The following is a 24,762-nucleotide window of genomic DNA, read 5'->3' as shown; positions in this document are numbered from 1 at the left end:
TCGTCACCGACTTCAGTGGGCAAATGCTCACCTTGGATGGCCACTGGCACGCTGGAGAAGTCTGCTCTTCACGGATGAATCGCGGTTTCAACTGTACTGGGCAGATGTGGCGTGTTGGTGAGCGTTTTACTGATGCCAACGTTGTGAACAGAGTGCCCCGTGGTGGCGGTGGGGTTATGGCATGGGCCGGCAAAAGCCACAGTCAACGCAATTTTATCGATGGCAATTTGAATGCACAGAGATACCGTGAGGCGATCCTGAGGCCCATCGTCGTGCCTTGCATCCATCGCCATCACCTCATGTTTCAGCATGATAATGCACAGCCCCACGTCGCAAGGATCTGTACACAATTCCTGAAAATATCTCAGTTCTTCCATGGCCTGCATACTCACCAGATGTCGCCCATTGAGCATGTTTGGGATGCTCTTTCACAGCTATTGAAGAGGAGTGGGATAACATTCCACAGGCCACAATCAACTGCCTGATCAACTCTATGCGAAGAAGAAGTGTCGTGCTGCATGAGGCAAATGGTGGTCACACCAGATACGGACTGATTTTCTGATCCACGCCCCTACCTTTTTTTAAAAGTTATCTGTGACCAACAGTTGCATGTCTGTATTCCCAGTCATGTGAAATCCATAGATTAGGGCCTAATGAATTGATTTTCTTATATGAACTGTAACTCAGTAAAATCTTTGAAATTGTTGCATGTTGCGTTTTATATTTTTGTTCAGTGTAGAATACTTTTCATCACTACTCGCTCCCCGATGTACAATTGAGCAGGCAGGCGGGCGGGCAGCCGTAAGCTGCCGTAGCAACCCCAGGGAGGATATCAGGAAATCATAAATTAAGAGCCAGGAGCAGCGCGAGGAATCGACCGTCTCAACAAGTAAACAGGAAGGCTTTGAGTCTCTCTGGGGAGCGGAGCCGGAATGGCTACCAACTCTAATCGGTTTCACATCAGACAACCTGGAACGCATAGGTAGCAGGGAAACGGGGGGAACATCACAGAGCCGCATTTGAATTCTTGTGGTATGTGTTTACTGAGGAGGCCTCTCTGGCTGCTAGTGGAGGCACATCAGCAGAACACGCTGACATCTCTCACATGCTTACTGAGACAGCTCCCCTGGGACCCATCGCTGCTCCGTAAACAAGGACTGAGGTCTTAACCTGCACATGTCACACGTGTAGAGAACTCTCTGCGGAACCAATAAGAACACCACTAAGGAATCCTGGATTGAAACGGAGGCACCACAGAATCACATACACACAAACATACACACACATGCGCACGTATGCACACGCGCACACACACACACACACACACACTATTTTGCCTTTAATAAGTCATTAGGATATGTAAATTCAAGAAGCCTGTGATGAACACAGGAAATGATAGGGGTGACTACACACCAGAGAGAAGAAAGGAGAGGAGCGGGAAGGAGGAAGTGAGGAGTAGACGGGAGAGTTGCCAATGAGGAGAGGAGGCAGGGTAGATTATATTAGGAGGAGGGAGGGAGGGAGGGAAGTGAGGAGAAGGGGGAGCAGGGGAATGGAAGCGCTTAGGAGGAGAGTGGATGAAGAGCAGATTCGGGAAGGAGAAGAGGAACGAGAGGGATGGAGTAAAAGGTGGAGGGGAGAGGTAGTGAGTGATGGATCACAGGAAGGAGGTGGAGGCTAGGTTATTGACCTATAACCCCCTCGTTCTGCTCTCCTCCCCTAGGATGTGTGTGTGTTAGTGAGCCTTCAGATACGCCGGACCTCCCTGTGCACTGAACACCACTGGCTATGGATCAAAGAGCTCCGAGTACACCACTGGTTCACCCCACACAGACACACACAAAAGGGCAGGGCACGCCAACCCCGGCCATCTCTTCTTATTACTTGTGCACGTACACACATACCCCACCGTGGCATCTGTCAGATCCAATCCCCTCATCACCCTGGCTGCTTGATTATGAATGCTTTTTATATCTCTGCCCGTCGTGTCCGTTCGCTGCTAACACTGAGGCGATGCAACAGACAGATGTGCTCCAAATCATTACAGTCACAATCAAACCCAGCAGACAACAGCCCCCTTGGCGCTAATCATCAACCGAATAGCTAACTGTAATCAGACCGAGCATCACGCAACACCCAACATATTTGTTTGTGTGTTTCTGGTTATTTGAATCTGGGTTTGTGTTGTCTTCATTAAGCCAGCCCAGAGCTGTCGCTCCGTTTTAGGGTCACAGGGCAGATCGCCCTTGAAGGTGGCTGGAGCTAGCCCACACACACACACACACACACACACACACACAGTGAGGAGTTTACCCAGCGTGAACTGAACAGGGAGCACTACAGCAGCCAGTCCATGAATAGTTTAAGGCCTGCCTAACCCACTCAGTGTTAGCAGGGTAACTACAGGTAGGGGTATAGAGGTCCCTCTAAGTTTAACGGTAACGTTGTTCAAATTCATCCCAGCTATCGCGGAAGCTAGCACTGCTCAGCACCAGGACTCAGCTCTCTCGCTCTCTCTCTGTGCGTGTTTAACACCTGTAGGTGGAGGATAGAGGGACTGAGGAACTGGAAGGGAATGTTAAAGTGTTCTGGGGATGGGTGGGGGTTAGATAGCACCGTGGGTTTGATCCCTCTCTTATTTCTCTCCCGTATATATTTCTTCTCACCATAGTGCAGTGTTTGTTTGTTTCCTGCTTTCTTTCTCCCGGTTTATTCGACCCTTCCTAGTATTCTCTTATTATCCATCTCTCTCGCTCTCTTGTCTCTCGCTACCTCATCATTGATTTGTCTTCTGTTTGTATTTGCCTTCCTTTTTCACTACAGCTTTGCCTCTTTCTCTCTCTGATTGCTATTACCGTTTGACGGACTGTGAGATGACTGATTGTAACCTAATTATCTCCACCTCTCCTCCTCTCCAGCCGGTGGACTTTGAGCAGAACAGAGCCTTCATGCTGACGGTGGTGGTCAACAACCAGGCCCCGCTGGCAAGTGGGATCCAGTCGTCCCTCCAGTCCACATCTGGGGTCACCATCTCTGTGGTAGACATCAACGAACCGCCCTACTTCCCTACTAACCCCAAGTCCATCCGCTTTGAGGAGGGCGTCCCCGCTGGCACCTCTCTCACCACATTCTCAGCCAGCGACCCTGACCGCTTCATGCAGCAGAGCATCAGGTACTGGACACACACATTTACACACACACACACATACAGACACACAAACACACACACACACACAGACACACACACATTCATGCATGCACGCACACGCCCACACTCTTTCCCAACCCTCACTGCTTCCTGAGCTGAGCATTAGGTACAGTGGGGAACTATGCAAACAAACTGTCTCTCCTCTCACTCTCTCTTAAGATTTCTATGTAAACTCACTCAGTACAGAGCTGCCCTTCCCCCTGTATAAACTAGCAGTAGTGGCATAGTGGCCAAGTACCATCTTATACAGGCAGCAAAAAGTAGTTGCATAGTGAAGCAAAAAAATATATGTTTTATATAGTATAAGATTTTTTCTATTTACATTAGCAACGGTATGCCACATGCCAAGAGAGAGTTCGGGGGCTTGGCGATGTGACGTGACATGAATGTTCTACCTCAATAGCTCAAGTGTACTGTAAATATCACAGTAGCCAGTAAGCATGCAAACTCTTCAACTAGCTAACATTATGCAAGCACCTTTTCATCTACCATATTACACTCTTGATTAATGCAATAAAACCATATGACAATCTTGAATAATGCAACAAATCACAAGCTTGTGCAGATATTTAAAGGTTTCTTTTCTCGTCCACGCACTCATTCATTTAGCTGCAAGACCATTACACGGGAAAAAGTGGCACAACCGCTAGCTAGCAGGCTAACGTCAAGTAACAACATTTGTTTCATCAAGTAGCTAAATTATCATAGCAAGAATGAACGTATACCCCTCTCGGACGAATATAAAAGTACAGTAATGCCATCATACATTGTCAGTCATCACAGAGCTCGGTAGCTAACAAGCTAACCAAATGTCTGCATCCTCCTCACAGACTACCAATAGCTAATGCTAAAGTCAGTCAACGTTAGCTGAACCGTAGCTAGGTTGCTTTTTGGCCTACTTACCGTATTGACGTTACCTTTGAACACGTTTCCCCAAATGGCGGCCCGCGCTGGTTTTATTTGGTCCCCCACAATATTTTTTTTTTGGGGGGGAGACATAATACTAAAAACACCACAATTTTGGGGGGCATTTTGGAAATCTGTTCCCAAGTTTTACCACGCATAATAGAGAGACGGGTGATCATATACAAATGTAAGCAAGGTTTGAGAAATGATTATGTTTTAGTCAAATACTATACAGAACAAAATATAAATGCAACATGCAACAATTTCAAAGATTTTACTGAGTTCATGTAAGGAAATCAGTCAATTGAAATAAATTGATCTGTTGGTCACAGATACCTTAAAAAAAAGGCAAGGATCAGAAAACCAGTCAGTATCTGGTGTGACCACCATTCATGCAGCGCAACACATCTCCTCCGCATAGAGTTGATCAGCCTGTTGATTGTGGGCTTTGGAATGTTGTCCCACTCCTCTTCTATGGCTGTGCGAAGTTGCTGGATATGGCGGAAACTGGAGCACGTTGTCATACACGTCGGTCCAGAGCATCCCAAACATGCTCAATTGGTAACATGTCTGGTGAGTATGCAGGCCATGGGAGAACTGGGAAATGTTCAGCGTCCATGAATTGCGTATGAGGTGATGGCGGCGGACGAATGCCACAACAATGGGCCTCAGGAGCTAATCACGGTATTTCTGTGCATTTAAAATGCAATTGTGTTTGTTGTCCATAGCTTATGCTTATGCATACAATAACCCCATCGCCACCTTGGGACACTCTGTTCACAACGTTGACATCAGCAAACCAATCATCCACACAACTCCATACACGTGGTCTGCGGTTGTGAGGCGTCTTATGGGAGATAAATTAAATTCTCTGGCAACAGCTCTGGTGGACATTCCTGCAGTATGCATGCCAATTTGCTGCTCCCTCAAAACTTTTTTAGGGTGGCCTTTTATTGTCCCCAGCACAAGGTGCACCTATGTACTGATCATGCTCTTTAATCAGATTATTGATATGCCACACCTGTCAGGTGGATGGATTATCTTGGCAAAGGAGAAATGCTCACTAACAGGGATGTAAACACATTTGTGCACACAATTTGAGAGAAATAAGCTTTTTGTGCGTATGGTACATTTCAGCTCATGAAACATAGGACTAACACACATATTGCGTTTATATTTCTGTTCAGTGTATATCTGTTTGAGTTTCCTGTGGTCAATTTACAGTCTAAAAATTACTTTTAATTATGTTCTGGACCCCTACCATCCTGTCAACAAAAAATCGGCAAGCAACTGAATCTAGTAAATGATCCCTGCCTTAGAGCAAACCATGCTTCATTTCATCAATATCATGCAAATCAGTACATGCGACTGACAAAGTTGTTAGTTCACTGCGTTTCTACTTGCGTTTTCTGCTTGCTTTTGCATTGAAATAAATTCTGGTGGTCCGAGATTCCCTTCAATATCAGAATAACCGGCTGTTACTGCAATTTAGGTAAAAACTCAATAAAACTAGTCTCCAATATAAGGATGCCTATACATTTAATCTCTTTCAAAACCATTATGATTTTTACTGTAGGAGCATTTGCCTCAATGATACCATTCTGTTTACACCCAACGGCTCAGAGAAGCGGTGACTCTTGAGGAAGGCTCTCCTGCAACCTCCAGCGGTAGTGGTTCGAGATGTGACCAGTTCGCAAGTTTACATTGCAGTATTTTCTCTAAATCTGTAGGCAATCTCTTGTAGTGAGAATAGGGCCATACGTGCACGGATATAAAAAGAGAGAGCGACAGAGAGAGAGAGGGATGAAAGTGAAATGGGGACCATGGTTCTTGGCAGTGTCCATCTCTCAGCAGTCCAGTCTGCCAGTGCTCGCTCGGCGCCAGCACAGGGCACTGCGTTAGGAGGGCACGAGGGTTAAATGGGGAGCACTGCCCCCTGGGTAACCGAAGCCATGTGTATTCTAAAGGTATAGATAGGACACACACACACACACATACAGCATCTGGCCCCTGCTCGAAGGCCTGACACAGCAGTCTGTACACCTGCAGTGTTCCCAGGGATCTCACACTATTGGCTGTGAATCTAAACCAACCTTTTAAAGCCGTCTGTGGAGCACAGCAGTGTCTTCACTTCCTCAATGTCAGCTGATTTATGACATGATTATGTTGATTATGATGTAGGAGGGAGGGGCTACATTTTTCTTTCACACATACTTGCAAGCACGGACATACAGTCACTCACTCACTTAAACACATGTGTGCAGTGGTGGAAAAAGTACCCATACTTGATTAAAAGTAAAGATACCTTTTACTAAAAGTAAAAGTGAAAGTCACCCAGTAAAATATGCATTCAGTAAAAGTCTAAAAGTGTTTGGTTTTAAAAATATTTAAAGTGGCAATCAGCAGTAGAAACAAGAACACAGTGACATTCCTTAACCCCTGTTTCGGTAAGAAGCTGGAGCTGGAGAAATTTAACCACTCTCAAATTCATAAACAGAGCTATGGATGCAAGGACTAATCATCCATGATATCAAATGATAGTTTTAACCATATTGTGAGGCTGTTATAGTGTTTGTTTACATTTTCTTTGTTGGAGTAAAACAAGTTTATATTTGGGGATCTGATGGTGTACGACAGTAAAACTAAGCTCATGAGGCATTTATAAGTTATATTCTTCAAGAATCAATAGGTGCATATCATTCATTTATACGTCCAAAAATGGATGTAGCAACTACTGATTGCCCCTTTAAGTATGAAAAGTAAATCATTTAAAATGCCTTAAATTAAGGAAACCAGACGGCACTATTTTTTAAAATGTTTTTTCTTTTTTCATTTACGGATAGCCAGGGGCACACTCCAAAACTCAGACATTTCAGGGAAAATGTATGGAGTAAATAATATGTAGTGAAGTAAGAGTACAAATTCCCCAAAATATGACTTAAGCAGTACTTTAAAGTATTTTTACTGAAGTACTTTACACAACTGCTAGTGTGTATGTATGATGTTTGTCTGTATGTTTTCTCCCTGGCTGGGTCAGTCTGGTGACTAAGTGAATGGCTGTGTCTATGAGAGGGCCAGGCCATCACCCCACCCCATACCCCACATTCATCATCATGTACCCTTTTCCTCTCTCTCTCTCTCTCTCTGGGGCAAAGATCTAAACAAATTTGCCAGTTAAATTTCACTGCAAATTAGTGTAAATTATAATTATAATTTAGGAAGACGCCAAAGTCACCAGCTGGGCTCTCTGTCTTGCTGCAGCTCTCTGTCTTTCTCTTCTGTCTCTCTTTGCTTTCTCTCTCTCCCCCTCCCCCCTTTCCCTCGTTCTCTCCCGATCCTTTTCCGTACACCAGTTTTAGTCCGCAGTACATCTTGGAGATAAGTTTGAGTAGCTGAGGCACACTGTGTTCTGTCATGGCCTGCCTCACACATTCACACTCTCTCCCCTTTTCTTTCCCTTCCTCTTTTCCTCTCTCTCCACCCCCTCTCTCTCTCTCTCTCTCTCTCTCTCTCTCTCTCTCTCTCTCTCCATCTCTCTTTCTCTCTCTCTCTCACACACACACACGCACAAACACACACTGATACACAATCTCCCCACCACAATCAATTCTCCTGCACATCTAGTGTTTTACCGTAGCCCAGCCCTGGCACCTTAAGAAACTAGTGGGACAGTTTGCCCACATCAGCCTCCAATGTGGTTTCGTCTGAGAGGTCCCGTGTGGCTCAGTTGGTAGAGCATGGTGCTTGCAATGCCAGGGTTGTGGGTTTGATTCCCACAGGGGACCAGTATGAAAATATATGCACTCTGAATAAGAGCGTCTGCTAAATGACAAGAATCTGTATTGCAGTCCTATAGAGTGAGAGGCGTAAAAAGGCATCGGGCTTGGATCATGCAGGGAAACTAATCACTTGGATTCTTATTCCTCAAAGGAAATGTAATCATACATAATGAATGTGTGCTAAGTCACGCCAATCAACCAAACCATGTATTATCTTGTTTGTAGTCAGCCATTACACTCCGTCCTCACAATCAGACACGGGGGAACAGAAACCATGCAAAGTTTTGATGGAGGTTTTATCTGTGGTTTTTTGTTTTATTATCAGCTGAAACTTTTGATCGGAAGCCCATCTTAGTAGCCAAGTGAGCAGAGTTCGTGTGTGTTGACTATCTAGCAATTTGTCACGACTGATTTTTTTGGTGACTGGTTTGAGGCACAACTCCCTTTGTATGTGTGACTACTGCCAGGTTCAAAGGTCAGAGATCTCTCTATGTGACTGAGGGAGACCAGACAAATGTAATGTGAGTGTAGGAAAGACGAAGGGTGCTGCTGAATAAAGAGAAAAGGAAAAGGCAATGAACAAGATGGAGAGTGAGAGGAGGAAATGCAGGGGCCGGGAGGTTTGGAGATTTGAAAGAGGGAAGGGGGAGGTCAGGACCAGAACTTGACAGTTTTTCTTCAGACTAATGGCAGGCAGTGAGTTCTAGGGGTGGTTGAGGGGGGACAGAAGCCAGGGTATGGGTATGGGGGAATGGGAGGGGGGAAGAGGGGGAGGCTTGGAGAGAGGTATCAGGCATTACCTGTCAGTGCCAGACGAGCGAGGCGAGGTGTGGGATTGAAGATGCACGCATAAATGATTACCCAAACCACCCTGCATGGGCTGGAGGAAGGTGAGGAGGACATGTATTTTTGATTATCAAGGACAGGCTTTGAAAAAAATACATTTTCTTCCTCCTACCACTACTATCACTAACCCCAACAGACTTCATACTAGATCGTATTCACTCCTCACACCCACTTGCCAGTACCACAAAGCTGTCATATGGATGCAGACGATGGAATTATGCAGCTTGGATACTAACACTTATTATAACTTGCACTTCTCCTTGTTGTCTTTTAAAGCACCAGAGCTAACAATGGCTGTCGGTTCCAGACAGTAGAGAAGCAGTAAGAACCAAAGAAATGAAATGATAAAACTGCCCACCAACCCCAGGTTTTGATATCAGCAATGAAATCATAGAATTGACTCTGGCCTGCCAAGCCAGATTGCTGTTACTTGAAAAGTGCTTTTCCCAGTCGTGTACTGTTAGGTCAGTTGGAGAAGGCAGCAGTAGTCTGTGTTCTTTCACACACTGACTCGCTCACCAGCTGCTGTGTGCGGGTCTTGTAGAATGTGTATGTTTGTTTCGTGTGTGTGCAAATCACGTGGGATCGCTGGAGGCTGGAGGTGGGGGACTCCGATCCGTCGGGTAGATTTAGCTCGGCACCAGTTCTGTAACGTATCCAACGTCTGTCACTGCGGCAGCCCAGGCGTCCAAACAGAAACAGGAAGTGACACTTCATTTGCTGACTGCTATGGCGACTGCCAATCACCCAGGCAGTGGGATTGGCTCACAGTGTGGCGTGACTATAATGCGGTCACTACGGGTACGACGAAGCAAAAGCCAGCACAGCTTTCCCTTGGATCTGACACATCATCCTCCGTTAGAGCTGACAGTCACGTGAAATCCCAGCTGAAAATCTGACATTCAAACTAGAAATTAATTAAGAGGAAGTGATGTTCAACACGAGCCGCCGAGATTGAGATCTGCACTCAGGACCCACTGAGGTGCCCTTAATGTGCCCGATTGTTTAAAGAAAATGTCTAATTACACACCCGATCGTCTCTTCAATGCGGGGGGGAAATTGGCTTGCGCTGGAGTGCTATAATGCACTTAATAAACTTGATCTAAGTTTTATTTGAACTGTGTTAGGCACTGTTTGGGGGATTTAATTAATGAGTAATGTTCGAGCGTCAGGCTCTGGGGGGCAGACCTTTTGTGTAATGTCTTTTATCATCACAGACCTCTAACTTTTAATGTTACCAGATAAGGGAGGGGGAGAGAGGGACGAGAGAGGACAGGACCATAATGGAGGTGAGAGGCGAAAGGGTGTGTCCATTTCCTCCTCTCTACCTCTTTATTTCTCTATTTCCTGCTCACCAACTCCAGCCTCAGCTTCTTCCTCTCCTTCTCAGGTGTGACTGCTCTCCACTGGAGACCTAGAGTACAACCTGGACCTGCCTCCACAGACAGACAGAGACCTAGAGTACAACCTGGACCTGCCTCCACAGACAGACATAGACCTAGAGTACAACCTGGACCTGCCTCCACAGACAGACAGAGACCTAGAGTACAACCTGGACCTGCCTCCACAGACAGACAGAGACCTAGAGTACAACCTGGACCTGCCTCCACAGACAGACAGAGACCTAGAGTACAACCTGGACCTGCCTCCACAGACAGACAGAGACCTAGAGTACAACCTGGACCTGCCTCCACAGACAGACAGAGACCTAGAGAGAGAAGAAACCATAGATAAAAAGAGCAAGACTGATGGATACATGCATACACAGACTGTAACAAGGTTATTTCATGTTCATGAATGTAGCATCTTCCCTAATGAAACCCATAGCGGGTGGTAACTGTAACAAAAGGCCTACAAGTTTTAAGAGATTACGTTACCCCAGGGAACCCATTGCGGGTGGTAACAACAGAAACACGGTAGCTTTAATCACGTCAGGTGAGTGTCACAAAACAAGGTTGATATATTCTCGTCAGGGGAATTTAGCGAGAAGTGTCAGCCTAATTGCATTTGCAACACAGCTCCTTTTATTGCATTTCCATTTCCGTTTTTGCGTGTTGCACTTGCATCGTAGAGAGAGAGAGCGAGAGAGAGAGAGACTGTTCTATAAAGCCAAACATCTTACATCAGATTCCATGGGCAGTAAGCTTCAGCAGCTTCTGAATACAGTCAGCTACTGTCTTTCTCCTCTCGCTCTGTCTTTTATCCTTGCCCCCCTCTGTGCAGGCCACACTCCCTCCCCAGTAGTTATTTCACAGGCTGCCAGTTCCAGTCTGCGGGTAGCTGCCTGCCGCGCTGACCACTCGGCAGTGTGGAAATGTCATCCCTCTCATCCCATTCCCAAGGCCGCGTAGAGCCTGAGATACAGCCCACTAGCCTGCTGGGAAAATCCCCACATCTTCTCCACAGGGGAGAGATTACTCCCTCCATCCCTCTCTCTTTCCATCGCTCCATCCCTACATTTAGACCTGCTCTCCAGCCCACTTACCGTAGTGCAGGCCTATGGGAACATGGTAGACATCGTTAGAGAGCCTGAGGGAGAGGGTATGGGTATTAGGCATGGAGGCCTGTTTGCAGGTGTGAATGTGTTCTCTACGTCAGTGCATATGAAACACAGATGTAGAGGAGAGGGGAGAGAGGAGAGAGAGAGAGGAGAACCCAGGCAGATATCCACACAGGGATTTCTGGGTAAATCGTGGAGATGATACCCTTATTTTTCTCTCTCCTATCTTGGAATAATACCTTCACCTTCACCTGCCCCCCCCCTTACTCTCATATACATTTACATAGTTACCGTTTAAAGTACAGGGATGTGGAAAATTAGGTGAAATTGACTGTAAGCTACAGGCTGTGAATGAGAAATTGATAAAGTTTTAAACTGGGTGTTGTGTAACTGGCATACAACTGAACAGCACTTTTGAAAGTGATGTCCATTCCATTGATTTAGTCGACATATGTTAACCGCCGCCTTAACCTGCTACCTTCCTCCTCTTCGCTGATGAAGAGTGAGTATACATAATTTCTCTGAACCTGTTAGTCTAAACCTCCTCATCTCCTCCTCCCCCTGTCTGTCCAGGTATTCTAAACTGGCCGACCCAGCTGACTGGCTGTCCATCAACAACACCAACGGTCAGATCATCACCACGGCAACCCTGGACAGAGAGTCCATCTACGTCAAAAACAACATTTATGAAGCCACCTTCCTCGCGGTTGACAATGGTGAGACCCATTGTCTGTGCTTGTGCGTGTGCGCGTGCGTGCGTGTGTGTGTGTGTGTGTGTGTGTGTGTGTGTGCGCGTGCGTGCGTGTGTGTGTGTGGCAGAAAAAGAGAAAGACTGAGAGAAAGGAGAGAGGAGGTGCAGAGGACAGAGGTGGGCCTAGTGGGGTTGAGCAGAGACCAACCTAAAGCTGAATTAGAGCTGAGACTCCTGGTAACAGAGAGCTAGTCATGCTGTATCGACCGGTTCTCCTTTCTTCCCTCGCTTCGCCTCTCCGCCTCTCTTTCTTTCTCCTCTGCCCATCCACTGCAGTGAGTGTGGCACATCCAGTTTGCTCTGCCACCCAGTTCAAGATTGAGCTTAACTGAGCACAAACTCAATCCCAGCAAACAAACAAACTCTCCTTTTTTTTCTCATGCGGAAGCAAACAGAATGCTTTTCCCCTCCCAAAGTGCCTTATCAGTGACGTGCAGTGCATTGGTGTGTTTACCTAAAGTTGGGATGGCTTTGAAGAATGATTGACACTGCCTGTGTGTGTGTGTGTGTGTGTGTGTGTGAGTGAGCGTGTTCCCAGTGATTGGCAACGTCAGAGACCGTGATGTGTAACTTCCTGTGTTGTTTTCTGCAGCGGGGGTAGGAAGTGTCCCAGCTAGCACATAACGTTCTGAGAACCATATGTTTCTTAGAACTTGGTTGTCCTATGGTTATTTTTGCACACAACCTTCCTACAACATTCTGGGAATAGTGAAGGACACTCAGCTAGCACATAGAATTCTGAGAACCATATGTTTCTTAGGTGGGAATTTCAGTACTTCAGCATAACGTTTCTTACAGGTTTCCTCGTTGTTCAATTTAAAGTCATGTTCTCAGAAAGTTCAGAGAATGTTAAGAAACAACGTTCCTTTGTGGGAATTTCAGTACTTCAGCGTAACATTTTCTACAGGTTTCCTCATGGTTCTGTTCTCTGAACATTAAGAAACCTTTCCATAACAAGCACAAGAAAACATTAGTAGCATTCAAAGAACGATCTAAGAATATTATTTCGTAACATATACTTTCCTTTCTCAACGTCAACAAAACTCTCTCTCTCCTCTATCTTGTTAAGTGTGTTCAGGTGTGTTGGCCGCGGCAACTAATTGGCCACACCTGATCTTAATGAGTGCTTGTTTCATTTGAAATGGGGGTCTATTTGAATAGACTAAAATGAAAAGCTTTGTATGAGTAAAAAAAACAACAAAAAAAACATGTCATGCTAGCTCCTTCCTGGTGGCACAGTGGACTCGTTCCGTGTATAGAGAAGAGAAGATCATAGGTTGCAATCTCACTGACACCATGCCACAATAAAAAAAGACATGTGTTTGCATGATTAATGTCCATGTGTCCTATCTGTGCTTGTCGTTCAAAACAGTTAACTCAAACTAAGCTAGCAGTGTTTGTTAAAAAATCTTATTGAAACATGTTCTCAGAACATGATTTAATTACCTTTAATTTCCATTCTCAGTACTTTAATAAAACTTCCCAGGAAAACTTTCAGGGAACTGTAGTAAAATGTTCTCAGGACGTCCCCTAAAAATGTACATTCCAAAAACAGGCATTATTTTCTCTTCCGTTCTCAGAACATTTCAAAAACGTTCAGTTTTACCGGTCAGAAAACTTATGGCTTCGTTGTCAGAACCTCCAAGGAACCAAATGTGCTAGCTGGGGTGGGATTAGACAGGAAACCCATTAGGGCTGACACACTCCCGTCATTTCCATGCGTCTGTCTCGCTTTCTCTCCTTTTCCTTCTCCTTTTCCATGACTCATTCTCTGTCCCTGTCTCTCTCCTTATACACTTTTTGAAAGCCCTCTGACCCTACGAGTTACTTGTGACGTGTTTTCCCTGCACTCTGCTTCTGTCTTCACCTCTGTCGCTCCCCTCTCATCATGTAGAGGTAACCCAGTTTTGAGGTAACCCTAATTGCTCCTGCAAGTCTCTCTGGATAAGAGCATCTACTATACGACTAAAGTGTGTGTGTGTGTGTGTGTGTGTGTTCGTTGCAGACTGTGTGGGAGTAGGGGGAGTGTCTGTAGTAATAATGTGTGAGGGATTATGGTAAAAAGCGCTGGGGGTTGTGGGAGGAAGGGAAGATGAGAGGAGTGGGCAGAAACAGAAAGAGGGGGATGACAGTATTTGGGAGAGAAACACTGTCAGAGAGAGCTACCGTATTATCATGGCTGTCACCACCAAATCACCTACACACGTCTGTTTTAACCCACCTATGTATTTGTTTATTTCCTTTTTAAAGAACATAAGGGGCGCTTGCTAGAAGTCCTTTCTTCACGCCTGAAATCTTTTAGCTGACATCAAGAAAAAAACTAATACAAATCCTTTTGAGGAATTTACACAAACATAATTATTTATTTAGCTGGTTAAAACCCCCATAATTCTCCTATCAGCCTCAGCAAGCTGCTTCCACATGTCCCCCATACATGACTGGGATTAACGCACTAAACCACCAGACAGGGGAAGCCTTCCAGTGTGTGTGTGTGTGTGTGTGGTGTCTCTGCGCGTACATGTGTGTATGCGTGTGCTTAGGCTATGTGGTGTGTGTCTTACCACTCTTCACTCACAAGTAGCCTCTTTGTTCCAGGCAGAAAAGGTAGGGAGTAGAGATTGAAACAGTAGGACTATGCAGTGGAGTGAAATTAGGGACACAGTGCCCATAAATGCTGTGGGCAGTTGCTGGAGGTTTAGCCATGTAGTCATATGAGCAGTGAAGGTAGAAGGGGTCACACACAGACTAGTCTAGGAGGAACTTATCTCCCGGACTTCGATGGAATGAGAACATACAATATGGTCCGTCTGTCACTCGGTAGACCACAGAGAACGGACTGTCAGGCAGCTACCAGTTTTTATTTACACACCTCTGTTTGTTGTGGATATGGTCGTCATAGGAGTATTGGAGACGGGTACTGGTACAACAGAAAACATTGAAATGATAGTCTCCCCTCCATGGTAAATGTAATTCCTCCTTCGACCACTTCGACGGTCAGTGAACCATCTTCCCACTGTTGCTGCTAAATGTCAAAGGTTATGAACTCGTAAATAATGTATATGATCATGACTGCAGGAAACAAGGTACGCCAATATCCCAATCTGCAACCCACACTTTTATTTGACTGGGTTTCTCGGCTTCAGGTGTTTCTGTCCTGTTCAAGCTATCCTTCTCTGCTGCCCCTCTCCCTCTCTCCACCTCTTTCCTGCTCCTATCTAGTTCTCTTTATTAGTCCCTCTCTCCACCTCTTTCCCGCTCCTATCTAGTTCTCTTTATTTCCCTCTCCATCTCTTTCCTGCTCCTATCTAGTTCTCTTTATTTCCCTCTCCCTCTCTCCATCTCTTTCCTGCTCCTATCTAGTTCTCTTTATTTCCCTCTCCCTCTCTTCACTTCTTTCCCGCTCCTATCTAGTTCTCTTTATTTCCCTCTCCCTCTCTCCACCTCTTTCCCGCTCCTATCTAGTTCTCTTTATTTCCCTCTCCCTCTCTCTACCTCTTTCCCGCTCCTATCTAGTTCTCTTTATTTCCCTCTCCCTCTCTCCATCTCTTTCCTGCTCCTATCTAGTTCTCTTTATTTCCCTCTCCCTCTCTCCACCCCTTTCCCGCTCCTATCTAGTTCTCTTTATTTCCCTCTCCCTCTCTCCATCTCTTTCCTGCTCCTATCTAGTTCTCTTTATTTCCCTCTCCCTCTCTCCCTCTCTCCACCTCTTTCCCGCTCCTATCTAGTTCTCTTTATTTCCCTCTCCCTCTCTCCACCTCTTTCCTGCTCCTATCTAGTTCTCTTTATTTCCCTCTCCCTCTCTCCACCTCTTTCCCGCTCCTATCTAGTTCTCTTTATTTCCCTCTCCCTCTCTTCACTTCTTTCCCGCTCCTATCTAGTTCTCTTTATTTCCCTCTCCCTCTCTCCACCTCTTTCCCGCTCCTATCTAGTTCTCTTTATTTCCCTCTCCCTCTCTCTACCTCTTTCCCGCTCCTATCTAGTTCTCTTTATTTCCCTCTCCCTCTCTCCACCTCTTTCCCGCTCCTATCTAGTTCTCTTTATTTCCCTCTCCCTCTCTCCACCTCTTTCCCGCTCCTATCTAGTTCTCTTTATTTCCCTCTCCCTCTCCTATCTAGTTCTCTTTATTTCCCTCTCCCTCTCTCTACCTCTTTCCCGCTCCTATCTAGTTATCTTTATTTCCCTCTCCCTCTCTCCACCTCTTTCCCGCTCCTATCTAGTTCTCTTTATTTCCCTCTCCCTCTCCTATCTAGTTCTCTTTATTTCCCTCTCCCTCTCTCTACCTCTTTCCCGCTCCTATCTAGTTATCTTTATTTCCCTCTCCATCTCTTTCCTGCTCCTATCTAGTTAGTTCTCTTTATTTCCCTCTCCCTCTCTCCACCTCTTTCCCGCTCCTATCTAGTTCTCTTTATTTCCCTCTCCCTCTCTCCATCTCTTTCCCGCTCCTATCTAGTTCTCTTTATTTCCCTCTCCCTCTCTCTAGCTCTTTCCCGCTCCTATCTAGTTCTCTTTATTTCCCTCTCCATCTCTTTCCTGCTCCTATCTAGTTCTCTTTATTTCCCTCTCCCTCTCTCCATCTCTTTCCTGCTCCTATCTAGTTCTCTTTATTTCCCTCTCCCTCTCTCCACCTCTTTCCCGCTCCTATCTAGTTCTCTTTATTTCCCTCTCCCTCTCTTCACTTCTTTCCCGCTCCTATCTAGTTCTCTTTATTTCCCTCTCCCTCTCTCCACCTCTTTCCCGCTCCTATCTAGTTCTCTTTATTTCCCTCTCCCTCTCTCCACCTCTTTCCTGCTCCTATCTAGTTCTCTTTATTTCCCTCTCCCTCTCTCCACCTCTTTCCCGCTCCTATCTAGTTCTCTTTATTTCCCTCTCCCTCTCTTCACTTCTTTCCCCCTCCTATCTAGTTCTCTTTATTTCCCTCTCCCTCTCTCTAGCTCTTTCCCGCTCCTATCTAGTTCTCTTTATTTCCCTCTCCCTCTCTCCACCTCTTTCCCGCTCCTATCTAGTTCTCTTTATTTCCCTCTCCCTCTCTTCTTTCCCGCTCCTATCTAGTTCTCTTTATTTCCCTCTCCCTCTCTTCACTTCTTTCCCGCTCCTATCTAGTTCTCTTTATTTCCCTCTCCCTCTCTCCATCTCTTTCCTGCTCCTATCTAGTTCTCTTTATTTCCCTCTCCCTCTCTCCCTCTCTCCACCTCTTTCCCGCTCCTATCTAGTTCTCTTTATTTCCCTCTCCCTCTCTCCACCTCTTTCCCGCTCCTATCTAGTTCTCTTTATTTCCCTCTCCCTCTCTCCACCTCTTTCCTGCTCCTATCTAGTTCTCTTTATTTCCCTCTCCCTCTCTCCACCTCTTTCCCGCTCCTATCTAGTTCTCTTTATTTCCCTCTCCCTCTCTTCACTTCTTTCCCCCTCCTATCTAGTTCTCTTTATTTCCCTCTCCCTCTCTCTAGCTCTTTCCCGCTCCTATCTAGTTCTCTTTATTTCCCTCTCCCTCTCTCCACCTCTTTCCCGCTCCTATCTAGTTCTCTTTATTTCCCTCTCCCTCTCTTCTTTCCCGCTCCTATCTAGTTCTCTTTATTTCCCTCTCCCTCTCTTCACTTCTTTCCCGCTCCTATCTAGTTCTCTTTATTTCCCTCTCCCTCTCTCCATCTCTTTCCTGCTCCTATCTAGTTCTCTTTATTTCCCTCTCCCTCTCTCCCTCTCTCCACCTCTTTCCCGCTCCTATCTAGTTCTCTTTATTTCCCTCTCCCTCTCTCCACCTCTTTCCTGCTCCTATCTAGTTCTCTTTATTTCCCTCTCCCTCTCTGCACCTCTTTCCCGCTCCTATCTAGTTCTCTTTATTTCCCTCTCCCTCTCTTCACCTCTTTCCCGCTCCTATCTAGTTCTCTTTATTTCCCTCTCCCTCTCTCTACCTCTTTCCCGCTCCTATCTAGTTCTCTTTATTTCCCTCTCCATCTCTTTCCTGCTCCTATCTAGTTAGTTCTCTTTATTTCCCTCTCCCTCTCTCCACCTCTTTCCCGCTCCTATCTAGTTCTCTTTATTTCCTCTCCCCTCTCTCCATCTCTTTCCCGCTCCTATCTAGTTCTCTTTATTTCCCTCTCCCTCTCTCTAGCTCTTTCCCGCTCCTATCTAGTTCTCTTTATTTCCCTCTCCATCTCTTTCCTGCTCCTATCTAGTTCTCTTTATTTCCCTCTCCCTCTCTCTACCTCTTTCCCACTCCTATCTAGTTCTCTTTATTTCCCTCTCCCTCTCTCCATCTCTTTCCTGCTCCTCTCTAGTTCTTTTTATTTCCCTCTCCCTCTCTCCACCTCTTTCCCGCTCCTATCTAGTTCTCTTTATTTCCCTCTCCCTCTCTCCACCTCTTTCCCGCTCCTATCTAGTTCTCTTTATTTCCCTCTCCCTCTCCTATCTAGTTCTCTTTATTTCCCTCTCCCTCTCTCTACCTCTTTCCCGCTCCTATCTAGTTATCTTTATTTCCCTCTCCATCTCTTTCCTGCTCCTATCTAGTTAGTTCTCTTTATTTCCCTCTCCCTCTCTCCACCTCTTTCCCGCTCCTATCTAGTTCTCTTTATTTCCCTCTCCCTCTCTCTAGCTCTTTCCCGCTCCTATCTAGTTCTCTTTATTTCCTCTCCATCTCTTTCCTGCTCCTATCTAGTTCTCTTTATTTCCCTCTCCCTCTCTCCATCTCTTTCCTGCTCCTATCTAGTTCTCTTTATTTCCCTCTCCTCTCTCCACCTCTTTCCCGCTCCTATCTAGTTCTCTTTATTTCCCTCTCCCTCTCTTCACTTCTTTCCCGCTCCTATCTAGTTCTCTTTATTTCTCCTCTCCCTCTCTCCACCTCTTTCCCGCTCCTATCTAGTTCTCTTTATTTCCTCTCCCTCTCTCCACCTCTTTCCTACTCCTATCTAGTTCTCTTTATTTCCCTCTCCCTCTCTCCACCTCTTTCCCGCTCCTATCTAGTTCTCTTTATTTCCTCTCCCTCTCTTCACTTCTTTCCCCTCCTATCTAGTTCTCTTTATTTCCCTCTCCTCTCTCTAGCTCTTTCCCGCTCCTATCTAGTTCTCTTTATTTCCCTCTCCCTCTCTCCACCTCTTTCCCGCTCCTATCTAGTTCTCTTTATTTCCCTCTCCCTCTCTTCACTTCTTTCCCGCTCCTATCTAGTTCTCTTTATTTCCCTCTCCTCTCTTCACTTCTTTCCCGCTCCTATCTAGTTCTCTTTATTTCCTCTCCCTCTCTCCATCTCTTTCCTGCTCCTATCTAGTTCTCTTTATTTCCTCTCCCTCTCTCCACCTCTTTCCCGCTCCTATCTAGTTCTCTTTATTTCCCTCTCCCTCTCTCCACCTCTTTCCTGCTCCTATCTAGTTCTCTTTATTTCCCTCTCCCTCTCTCCACCTCTTTCCCGCTCCTATCTAGTTCTCTTTATTTCCTCTCCCTCTCTTCACTTCTTTCCCGCTCCTATCTAGTTCTCTTTATTTCCCTCTCCCTCTCTTCACTTCTTTCCCGCTCCTATCTAGTTCTCTTTATTTCCTCTCCCTCTCTCCACCTCTTTCCCGCTCCTATCTAGTTCTCTTTATTTCCCTCTCCTCTCTCTACCTCTTTCCCGCTCCTATCTAGTTCTCTTTATTTCCTCTCCCTCTCTCCATCTCTTTCCTGCTCCTATCTAGTTCTCTTTATTTCCTCTCCTCTCTCCACCCCTTTCCCGCTCCTATCTAGTTCTCTTTATTTCCCTCTCCTCTCTCCATCTCTTTCCTGCTCCTATCTAGTTCTCTTTATTTCCCTCTCCCTCTCTCCCTCTTTCCCGCTCCTATCTAGTTCTCTTTATTTCCTCTCCCCTCTCTCCACCTCTTTCCTGCTCCTATCTAGTTCTCTTTATTTCCCTCTCCCTCTCTCCACCTCTTTCCCGCTCCTATCTAGTTCTCTTTATTTCCCTCTCCCTCTCTTCACTTCTTTCCCGCTCCTATCTAGTTCTCTTTATTTCCCTCTCCCTCTCTCCACCTCTTTCCCGCTCCTATCTAGTTCTCTTTATTTCCCTCTCCCTCTCTCCACCTCTTTCCCGCTCCTATCTAGTTCTCTTTATTTCCCTCTCCCTCTCTCCACCTCTTTCCCGCTCCTATCTAGTTCTCTTTATTTCCTCTCCCTCTCCTATCTAGTTCTCTTTATTTCCTCTCCCTCTCTCTACCCTCTTTCCCGCTCCTATCTAGTTATCTTTATTTCCTCTCCATCTCTTTCCTGCTTCTATCTAGTTAGTTCTCTTTATTTCCTCTCCCTCTCTCCACCTCTTTCCGCTCCTATCTAGTTCTCTTTATTTCCCTCTCCCTCTCTCCATCTCTTTCCCGCTCCTATCTAGTTCTCTTTATTTCCTCTCCTCTCTCTAGCTCTTTCCCGCTCCTATCTAGTTCTCTTTATTTCCCTCTCCATCTCTTTCCTGCTCCTATCTAGTTCTCTTTATTTCCCTCTCCTCTCTCCATCTCTTTCCTGCTCCTATCTAGTTCTCTTTATTTCCCTCTCTCTCCACCTCTTTCCGCTCCTATCTAGTTCTCTTTATTTCCCTCTCCCTCTCTTCACTTCTTTCCCGCTCCTATCTAGTTCTCTTTATTTCCTCTCCCTCTCTCCACCTCTTTCCCGCTCCTATCTAGTTCTCTTTATTTCCCTCTCCCTCTCTCCACCTCTTTCCCGCTCCTATCTAGTTCTCTTTATTTCCTCTCCCTCTCTTCACTTCTTTCCCCCTCCTATCTAGTTCTCTTTATTTCCCTCTCCCTCTCTCTAGCTCTTTCCCGCTCCTATCTAGTTCTCTTTATTTCCCTCTCCCTCTCTCCACCTCTTTCCCGCTCCTATCTAGTTCTCTTTATTTCCCTCTCCCTCTCTTCACTTCTTTCCCGCTCCTATCTAGTTCTCTTTATTTCCCTCTCCCTCTCTTCACTTCTTTCCCGCTCCTATCTAGTTCTCTTTATTTCCCTCTCCCTCTCTCCATCTCTTTCCTGCTCCTATCTAGTTCTCTTTATTTCCCTCTCCCTCTCTCCCTCTCTCCACCTCTTTCCCGCTCCTATCTAGTTCTCTTTATTTCCCTCTCCCTCTCTCCACCTCTTTCCTGCTCCTATCTAGTTCTCTTTATTTCCCTCTCCCTCTCTGCACCTCTTTCCCGCTCCTATCTAGTTCTCTTTATTTCCCTCTCCCTCTCTTCACTTCTTTCCCGCTCCTATCTAGTTCTCTTTATTTCCCTCTCCCTCTCTCCACCTCTTTCCCGCTCCTATCTAGTTCTCTTTATTTCCCTCTCCCTCTCTCTACCTCTTTCCCGCTCCTATCTAGTTCTCTTTATTTCCCTCTCCATCTCTTTCCTGCTCCTATCTAGTTAGTTCTCTTTATTTCCCTCTCCCTCTCTCCACCTCTTTCCCGCTCCTATCTAGTTCTCTTTATTTCCCTCTCCCTCTCTCCATCTCTTTCCCGCTCCTATCTAGTTCTCTTTATTTCCCTCTCCCTCTCTCTAGCTCTTTCCCGCTCCTATCTAGTTCTCTTTATTTCCCTCTCCATCTCTTTCCTGCTCCTATCTAGTTCTCTTTATTTCCCTCTCCCTCTCTCTACCTCTTTCCCACTCCTATCTAGTTCTCTTTATTTCCCTCTCCCTCTCTCCATCTCTTTCCTGCTCCTCTCTAGTTCTTTTTATTTCCCTCTCCCTCTCTCCACCTCTTTCCCGCTCCTATCTAGTTCTCTTTATTTCCCTCTCCCTCTCTCCACCTCTTTCCCGCTCCTATCTAGTTCTCTTTATTTCCCTCTCCCTCTCCTATCTAGTTCTCTTTATTTCCCTCTCCCTCTCTCTACCTCTTTCCCACTCCTATCTAGTTCTTTTTATTTCCCTCTCCCTCTCTCCACCTCTTTCCCGCTCCTATCTAGTTCTCTTTATTTCCCTCTCCCTCTCTCCATCTCTTTCCCGCTCCTATCTAGTTCTCTTTATTTCCCTCTCCATCTCTTTCCTGCTCCTATCTAGTTCTCTTTATTTCCCTCTCCCTCTCTCCATCTCTTTCCTGCTCCTATCTAGTTCTCTTTATTTCCCTCTCCCTCTCTCCACCTCTTTCCCGCTCCTATCTAGTTCTCTTTATTTCCCTCTCCCTCTCTTCACTTCTTTCCCGCTCCTATCTAGTTCTCTTTATTTCCCTCTCCCTCTCTCCACCTCTTTCCCGCTCCTATCTAGTTCTCTTTATTTCCCTCTCCCTCTCTCCACCTCTTTCCCGCTCCTATCTAGTTCTCTTTATTTCCCTCTCCCTCTCTCCAACTCTTTCCCGCTCCTATCTAGTTCTCTTTATTTCCCTCTCCCTCTCTTCACTTCTTTCCCCCTCCTATCTAGTTCTCTTTATTTCCCTCTCCCTCTCTCTAGCTCTTTCCCGCTCCTATCTAGTTCTCTTTATTTCCCTCTCCCTCTCTTCACTTCTTTCCCGCTCCTATCTAGTTCTCTTTATTTCCCTCTCCCTCTCTTCACTTCTTTCCCGCTCCTATCTAGTTCTCTTTATTTCCCTCTCCCTCTCTCCATCTCTTTCCTGCTCCTATCTAGTTCTCTTTATTTCCCTCTCCCTCTCTCCACCTCTTTCCCGCTCCTATCTAGTTCTCTTTATTTCCCTCTCCCTCTCTCCACCTCTTTCCCGCTCCTATCTAGTTCTCTTTATTTCCCTCTCTCCACCTCTTTCCCGCTCCTATCTAGTTCTCTTTATTTCCCTCTCCCTCTCTTCACTTCTTTCCCGCTCCTATCTAGTTCTCTTTATTTCCCTCTCCCTCTCTCCACCTCTTTCCCGCTCCTATCTAGTTCTCTTTATTTCCCTCTCCCTCTCTCTACCTCTTTCCCGCTCCTATCTAGTTCTCTTTATTTCCCTCTCCATCTCTTTCCTGCTCCTATCTAGTTAGTTCTCTTTATTTCCCTCTCCCTCTCTCCACCTCTTTCCCTTCTCCTATCTAGTTCTCTTTATTTCCCTCTCCCTCTCTCCATCTCTTTCCCGCTCCTATCTAGTTCTCTTTATTTCCCTCTCCCTCTCTCTAGCTCTTTCCCGCTCCTATCTAGTTCTCTTTATTTCCCTCTCCATCTCTTTCCTGCTCCTATCTAGTTCTCTTTATTTCCCTCTCCCTCTCTCTACCTCTTTCCCACTCCTATCTAGTTCTCTTTATTTCCATCTCTTTCCTGCTCCTCTCTAGTTATTTTTATTTCCCTCTCCCTCTCTCCACCTCTTTCCCGCTCCTATCTAGTTCTCTTTATTTCCCTCTCCCTCTCTCCATCTCTTTCCTGCTCCTATCTAGTTCTCTTTATTTCCCTCTCCCTCTCTCCACCTCTTTCGCGCTCCTATCTAGTTCTCTTCATTTCCCTCTCCCTCTCTCCACCTCTTTCCCGCTCCTATCTAGTTATCTTTATTTCCCTCTCCCTCTCTTCACTTCTTTCCCGCTCCTATCTAGTTCTCTTTATTTCCCTCTCCCTCTCTCCACCGCTTTCCCGCTCCTATCTAGTTCTCTTTATTTCCCTCTCCCTCTCTCCACCGCTTTCCCGCTCCTATCTAGTTCTCTTTATTTCCCTCTCCCTCTCTCCATCTCTTTCCTGCTCCTATCTAGTTCTCTTTATTTCCCTCTCCCTCTCTCCACCTCTTTCCCGCTCCTATCTAGTTCTCTTTATTTCCCTCTCCCTCTCTCCACCTCTTTCCCGCTCCTATCTAGTTCTCTTTATTTCCCTCTCCCTCTCTCCACCTCTTCTGCCCTCAATGTCAAATGTCTTGCACCGTTGCCGAGTTTAATCGCCAGATCTGTGAGCTTTACATAAATCTTTTTAATTTATTTTATTTTAATCTTCTTAATTGGGATTAGGTCTAGACCAGGCCTGGGCAACTCCAGTCCTCTGGGGCCTGATTGGTGTTACACTTTTCTCCTATCATTAGCAATCACACCTGATTTAAACTAATTGCATTTTTAATCATGGTTAGTTGATTATTGGTGTGTTAGCTGGGGCTGGGGCAAAAGTATGACACCAATCAGGCCCCCGAGGACTGGAGTTGCCCAGGCCTGGTCTAGATCTATTCCCAATTAAGTGTTGTGTCCGGACTTGAAAGGAGCAGTTGATGCTTGAAAACCCACAAATGTCGCTAAGTTAAAGCAGTTCTGCATGCAAGAGTGGGACAAAATTCCAACAACTACAAGAAGCATTTGGTTGAAGCCATTGCAGATAAAGGTGGCGCAACCAGTTATTGAGTGTAAGGGGGCAATTACTTTTTCACACATGGGAATTGGATGTTGCCTACAGTGCCTTCGGAAAGTATTCCGACCCCTTGACTTTTTCCAGATTTACAAATGTAAGTCCTCAGCAATCTACACACAATACCCAATAATGACGAAGCGTAAACACGTTGTTCGAAATGTTTAAAAATGTATTTGAAATAAGAAATGGAAATAACTTATTTACATAAGTATTCAGACCCTTTGCTATGAGACTCGAAGTTGAGCCCAGGTGGATCCTGTTTCCATTGATCATCCTTGATGTTTCTACAATTTGATTGGACTCCACTTGTGGTAAATTCAATTGATTGGACATGATTTGGAAAGGCGCACACCTGTCTACAGTCTACACAGTTGACAGTGCAGCTCAGAGCAAAAGCCAAGCCATGAGGTTGAAGAAATTGTCCGTAGAGCTACGAGACAGGATTGTGTCGAGGAACAGATCTGGGGAAGGGTACAAAAAAATGTGTGCAGCATTGAAGGTCCCCAAGAACACAGTGGACTCCATCATTCTCAAATGGAAGAAGTTTGGAACCACCAA

At 45.7% G+C, this 24,762-nt stretch overlaps 1 protein-coding gene and 1 non-coding gene across 2 annotated transcripts in view; both read left to right on the top strand.

The window, feature by feature from the left end:
- The window catches only part of LOC115131893 (cadherin-4-like), a 364,222-nt gene that overhangs the window by 329,571 nt on the left and 9,889 nt on the right, over nucleotides 1-24,762 (top strand). The window contains exons 11-12 of the mRNA XM_029663966.2: nucleotides 2,919-3,172; nucleotides 11,813-11,955. Of these exons, the coding sequence (XP_029519826.1) occupies nucleotides 2,919-3,172; nucleotides 11,813-11,955 (397 nt within the window). The remainder of the gene's footprint in view (nucleotides 1-2,918; nucleotides 3,173-11,812; nucleotides 11,956-24,762) is intronic.
- On the top strand, nucleotides 7,825-7,900 carry trnaa-ugc (transfer RNA alanine (anticodon UGC)). Its single transcript has one exon. It is a non-coding gene; the product is annotated as a tRNA-Ala (tRNA).

Source organism: Oncorhynchus nerka, linkage group LG7 (genome assembly GCF_034236695.1).
Source record: "Oncorhynchus nerka isolate Pitt River linkage group LG7, Oner_Uvic_2.0, whole genome shotgun sequence".
Lineage (NCBI taxonomy): Eukaryota > Metazoa > Chordata > Actinopteri > Salmoniformes > Salmonidae > Oncorhynchus > Oncorhynchus nerka.
This window is presented reverse-complemented; position numbering and strand designations above follow the sequence as displayed.